The sequence below is a fragment of the Diabrotica undecimpunctata genome, chromosome 5, assembly GCF_040954645.1.
Source record: "Diabrotica undecimpunctata isolate CICGRU chromosome 5, icDiaUnde3, whole genome shotgun sequence".
In the NCBI taxonomy this organism is placed as follows: Eukaryota; Metazoa; Arthropoda; class Insecta; order Coleoptera; family Chrysomelidae; genus Diabrotica; species Diabrotica undecimpunctata.
Window position 1 is genome coordinate 90374905 of NC_092807.1, and position 6604 is coordinate 90381508.

Here is a 6604-nt window from a genome sequence, read left to right on the forward strand (position 1 = left end):
CAGACATTCCTCGTCAAGTTTTGAGTCAAGTCTTGAACAAGTGCTACCCGGTGAGCCACGAAAACCGACCACCGACTTGGGTGACTTTTACACCACGACAGAGCTACCTGGGAGTCTGACCAGAGGGTGACTGAATGAAATTTTATAGGTTGATTTTCAAAGATAGAAATTATTTTTGAAACAAGTTTTGAAAGGAGAACCATTGCGCACAGCTCAAGCCTAGGAAGTGTTACCGTCTTTAACGGAGTTATCCTTGATTTGGAAGAAACTAATGCACAGGATATGGTCTCATCGGCATAGAAAGTTCTCAGGTATACGCATGCGCCATAAGCTGCCAAGCTGCTGTCTGAAAATCCATGAAGCTCAACCTTTAGAATTACTTTTTCAGAAAAGTAGAAACGAGGAATTTTTAAATTTTTTAATTGTGACAAGTCCTGTAGAAACTTGTTCCAATCGTTTAGAATATTTTTGTCCGAAATTTCTGTCCCAGTGAATTTTTTGCAGATAGAGTTTCTGCATAAGCATTTTGCCTTTAACAATGAATGGATTGATGAGTCCCAGAGGGTCGAAACATTGTGCTAATGCAGACAGGATTTTTCTTTTTGTTACTGGGGGGCAGAAATTATTTTCGGGGACGGAAATTGTTATTTGGTCTTCCGCAGGGTCCCATTTTAGGCCTAGAACTTTGCTGGAAGTAGAATCGAAATTTAGGTCATATTCCTGAGTAGTATTTTTTGAATGTTTTGGATTGATTTTTTGTAGGAATATGGATGAATTTGAATGAAATTTATGTAATGTAAAACCATGGCGGTTTAGAACAGAATTTAATTGCTGAAGTATTTCGAGCAATTCTTCAATATTATTTGACCCACATAAACCATCATCTACATAGAATTGGGTTTCGAGAAAATGTGAGGCCAATGGGAATTGAATTTTATTTTTATTTGAAATCTCTTGCAAAACTCTCGTCGCAAGAAATGGGGCGCTGTTCGTCCCGTATGTAACAGTATTAAGTTGAATACATTTTATAGAATCGTGGGTATCGTCCCTCCACAGAATATTTTGTAGAAAGCGTTGATCTTTGTTGATCCACGTCTGTCGAAACATTTTTTGAATATCACAGGAAAATATGAATTTGTATTGCCTGAAACGAACCAGAATATCGAATAGATCAGGTTGCACCTGATACCCTTTTAATGAAATATCGTTCAGACTTTTTCCTGTAGAGCTTTTACAACTAGCATCCATGACGACACGCAAAGTTGTACTTTTATTTTGTTCGTTGATGACACACAAATGTGGAATAAAATATTTTTTGTCCGAATTTTCATTCACGAACGAAAGCGGTACATATTCAGTATGCCCTGAAGAAATATATGTGTCAATGAAGTTTTTGTACTCGAAAAATAATTTTTTATCTTTTTGGAATTTATTTTCGAGTGAGAGAAAACGCCGTTTGGCTATGGAAAATGAATTACCCAGTAATTGGTGTGTTTATGCACTTTTTAATGGAATATCTACTTCAAAGCGTCCATTTTCAAGGATCTTTGTTGTAGTTTGAAATACTTGTTCGGCCAGCTCGTCAGCTTCCGACAGAATAGGTTTTTGAGAAAGTTCTTCCATGTTCCAAAATTTTGTGAGCAGCTCATCCGTGCTACACGTATAAAGTAGAGCAACCTCTCCAGAAACATTGTTTGCTACTGTGGGTGCCGTCAAGTGAGGAGCTATCACGCCGGCAATTAGGTACCCCAGGTGCTAAGCCTGCAAGATTGGAAGCCTGAGGCCAAGAGGAATTATTTCCGGAAGAATTAGGTCGTAGTACAAATCTGCCCCAACCAAGATGTCTATTTGACTAGGTTTGTGAAAGGAATCATCGGCGAGAAAAATGTCCCCTGGAATTGGTTATTTTTTTGTAAGAATGCGGAACTGTGGAAGATTGCAAGTAATATTTTCTAAGATAGCACATGAAATTTTGAAAGACTTTTTATTATAGTTAGAATGCAATTTTATGTTGACCATCTTTTTTGAAACCGAATTATTTTGGCCTATGCCAGAGATATTTAGAGAAATGTCATACGGCTTATAACCCAGCCTATCAGCGAGACACCGGGTACAAAAGCTATTCTGACTTCCTGTATCGAGTAACAATCGGGCCGTTAAAGGGCTCCCGTTTTTGTCGAAAATGGTGACTTTGGCCGTAGCGAGAAGTATGTTTGAATTTTTTACGGACAAAGCAGAAAAAGAATTTGTAAGAGGTTCTTGCCCTTGAACCGAAGGACCTTGAAAATTTGAATTAGACGAATGCTCGCGTTCGTAATTGTTTGAATTTGTAGAAGTTGACGGACTTTTATTGTTATGAGTCGTAGAAAAAGTATAATTTTTACCCGAAATGTGAAGAACAGTGTTATGGCGCTTTTTACATATGGTGCACCCATGTTTTGAGGAGCAGTTTTTAGAATTATGCCTACCTAGGCAGTTTACGCAGAGACCTTTTGAATTTACGAATTTAATTTTGTCATCATGCTGAATGTTTTTGAAAAATTGACATTTATAAATTTTATGTCCTTGTTTTTTGCAGTAAATACAATAAAAGTCAGAAACTAAATTATTTGAAATATTATTTTTATTTGAATCCTCTGATGTGTTATTACTGTATGCATGATGTGAAACTTTTACGTTTTTGGTTTGCCTAGGATTTGTATTTTCCAGACTTTCCAGAACAATACACCTTTTTTCTAGAAATTTAAGAAAATCATCTAAATTTGGTATATCTGTATGATTTCGCTCAGTTTCAAAAAGTCTCCTTGTTGAAAAGTCTAATTTGCTTTGTAGCAGAAAAACTAAAATTATATCAATAAGCTCTGAACTTGAAAATTGCAAATTTTTTAGCAGTTGCATATTTTTTGTTACTCAGAAAATTTCTGAGAATTTGCGGTGAGCTGTTTCTCAGTGTAGGAATGTCTAGAATTTCTGTTAAATAAGAATTTATGATTGTGACCTTATTTTGATAGCGGTTTTTTAGAATATCCAAAGCAATTGAAAAATTTTCATTGGTGACTTTCAAAGAATCCACCAACTTTAGAGAATCACCCTGTAGGTAACTTTTTAAGTAAAGAAATCTTTGGATATCAGAAAGGGACTGATTTTTTATTATCAGTGTGTCGAATAGTTCATAGAAGCTTTCAAAATCACTCAGGTGTCCAGAAAATTTGCTTATACTGATTTCTGGGAGTTTTACGGCCATTTGTTTAGTAGCGCTTCCTGTATTGGTAATTTCCAATGATTTAATCGAGTTTTGAATTTTTGAAAGCGTCGCAAAATAATTTTCTTCAAACAAAGCACGATCAGACTCTTGAGAGTCGTCCAGGAATTCAATTTCATCCTGTACGCTGTTGAAGTCAGAGAAAAGGTCTTTTAACCTATCTTCTTGCGTTTTGAATGAGAAAACATCTTTTTCCGAGTCGTGGTTTATTTCTAGCCACGCTTGAATTCTACCAACAGAATCTAGTATAGAATGCTTCTTTTTTGTTAATTTATTTAAACCTTTATTGCTCATTGTAATAACTTTAATTTATTTATTTTTAAATGAAATTATTATATATTTTTGAATTAATTAATTCTGAATTATTAATTTTGAATTTTAACAAGCATGCAATAAGCTAAACTAAAAATTTAACCCTAAATAGTTCTTTAACAATGTTACTTTATAAGAACACTAATTTACACTAAAATAGATTTTTGAATTTATATAAAAAAGTTTGATTGTACGTCACCCCTGGGTTCTTAGTACTTGAGTGTGGGCTGCCTATCCCTCTCTGGAATCAGCTAGTCCTGGAAGCGCATTTCTGGAAATAATCACTGGTTTTCTTTAAACTATCACTGTTTTGTTTTGTTTATCGAATGTTTGTTTGTCCGTAGAATAAACAACGCACTCACTATGTCTCTCGGAATTGTTGTCTATCGACGAGAATATCCGAAACACACGAAACTTTTACTGTCTTTTTGAAAGCACAGAATTATATAAATTGAATGTTTTAGGCCAGAAAGTCGGCTAGTAAAATCAAAATCCGGCTCGAAGTGAACAAATGGAGGGATGCCGGTTTTCAACATCCCTTCACGAAGAGTCTTGTATGCTAACAGTGTCTCTTTCAGCGGTTTGTACTTGCTGTAAGTCCAATTGTTCCGCTAGCCTTCGAATACTCAGTAATAGAAACTTAAATGGACTCTTAAATGTATTTAGTCTGGCCTGTTGAATAGATTGATATAGTGAAATAAAACAATAACTTGTTTAGCTAGAACTGTAATTGAAAAAGGACAAGAAATAGAAACTTATAAACTGTGAGTGAATAACTAATCGTAAGGAACCTAATTAGAAAATTACAGTTTACGAACGAAAACACCATAACACTTCACATTAAGGGTTCCCGATATATTGCGTAACTTGCGATTGCGAACGTGGAGAAAAACTCTCCGAAACTTGAAAAGTAGGTCTAAACCCTACAACTATTGCTAATTCACTGGCTTCCCCTAGTCCCTCCGAAATACTTGACGATGCATTTTGAAGGATCTACCGGTTTAAGGTCAATATGGGCGGAGATTAACATTCTAAGAAATAAGTCATTGCAGACTAGGGATTTATTTTCGTAACCGATGCGACGGAAATATTTTTATTTGTTTTGAAATAGAATTATTTGGTTGGAGATTATTATTCTCCAACAAGTATAATTAATCTGGTCTAATCAATCTTACCAGGGATTTAAAACTGGAACTAAGAGTTAGGTTGGCGAGGTGCTATGTTTTTTTGACTTTATTTTATGGAATGGAATCTTGGACCTTGATTGCGACATCAATGAAAAAACTAGAATCATTTGAGCTGTGGGTGTACAGAAGAATTCTGAAAATATCATGGACAGAACACGTCACAAACAAAGAGGTTCTGGGAAGGATGAACAAAGAAATGGAAATCTTAAATTCAATAAAAACAAGAAAATTAGAATATCTCGGACATATTACACGTGGAGAGAAATACACCTTGCTCCAACTGATTATGCAGGGAAAGATCCAAGGTAAGAGAAGCATAGGGAGGCGTAGAATGTCACGGCTGCGCAACCTGAGAGAGTGGTACGGATGTACATCAAATGAACTTTTCAGAGCAGCCGTCTCAAAAGTCCGAATAGCTATGATGATTGCCGACCTCCGCCGCGGAGATGGCACTTGAAGAAGAAGAATCAATCTTACGCCACTGTATTTAGAGTGGCTTTTTTTAACTAACACAGACATTTTATTTAAATGTATTTATTAATAACGAAGTAATTATTTAATACTTAAATATTACTAAGCTACGATTCAAAAGGTTTTCTAGAGAAATCTGCGCATCTAACAGTTATATACTATGAAAATTTGCTGAAGTCATTATGATCCTCAAGCCAGGAAAAAAACGTCGCTGAGTGTTATCCAAAGTTTCCAGTCTAAAGTGTTAAGATCGATAGTGGATGCACCATGGTACGTAAGTAATCAACACTTCACTAGGACTTAAAGATTACTTTAATCAAAGAAGAAATACACCGAGCCACGGATTCACAAAATGAACGTACCATTCACCATGAAAATAAGCTAGTAAGGGAATTATTCCACAAAATAATTCCCTTACTAGCTTATTGCTGGGAGCCACAAGAGAACTAGATAGAACCTGGCCTCAAGACCTACTTCAAAACTAAACCAAAATATATTTACTTAATATTCTGTAATGATGTAGATTGTAAATAAACATAATTCTACAAAAAATAAGGTTTTCATTGACTTTTTTGCATATTTTTGTTATCGTATACTAATTTGCAGTTACTCTATCTATCTACCATACTAACAAATATACATTATTTTCAGGTAAGTCTAAGAACAGCCTCTTTATGAATCCAGTGTTCTTCATCTTCATCTATTCTTCTAGATCTCTTCTTATCGTAAGTACTGCAGTTTAACAGTAATTACACATTTACGTTTTACATGAAATATTACAAAATTTCTTAATCTTTCGGAAAAATTTTTTAGTTGATACTTTAAAACAAGTGTGCAACAAAATTAATCATACTTTAAAATATCTGTAGAACAACAAAGTTGTAAGAAAACCTTCGGAAAGATTTATCAACTCCACATTGTCTCACATGAGATCACATGACGAAGGTGGAACAGATATTTCATTATTAGTATAAGCTGTACGACCTCAGAAGTTATCCAGTATCTTTATCTTACTAGAAACGTATATTTTCAAAGTTGCCGAGAGAAAATGGAAATGTCACAATAAATTATGTTGTTTGTCTGCCGAGACAACGTCTCTGCCCGTCCCAGTTCCCAATAAGGACGCAGGAATATTAACAAGTGGAATAAATGACTTTGACGCTGCTGACGTTGCTTCTTCGAATCTTTCGTTTGGATTCAGATGAAAGGTGTATTCGATATAAAACAACGTAAAGCTTCTTTTTCTGGCATTCATTATGATTTTATGTATTTAGATTATTCAATTACAAAATCTTCCTTTATACATAAAGGGATATTTTAAGAACTTCAATAAAAAAATTTAATATAACATTACAAACATATAGTAAAGTAA

The 6604-nt window shown here is 34.7% G+C and overlaps 1 protein-coding gene across 1 annotated transcript; it reads right to left on the bottom strand.

Annotated features, from left to right (window-relative positions):
* Positions 1-2851: 2851 nt before the first annotated feature.
* LOC140442358 (uncharacterized) lies at positions 2852-3556 on the bottom strand. Its single transcript, XM_072533433.1, has one exon. The coding sequence runs from the start codon at positions 3554-3556 to the stop codon at positions 2852-2854; it is 705 nt and encodes a 234-aa protein (XP_072389534.1).
* Between the last annotated feature and the right edge of the window lie 3048 nt (positions 3557-6604).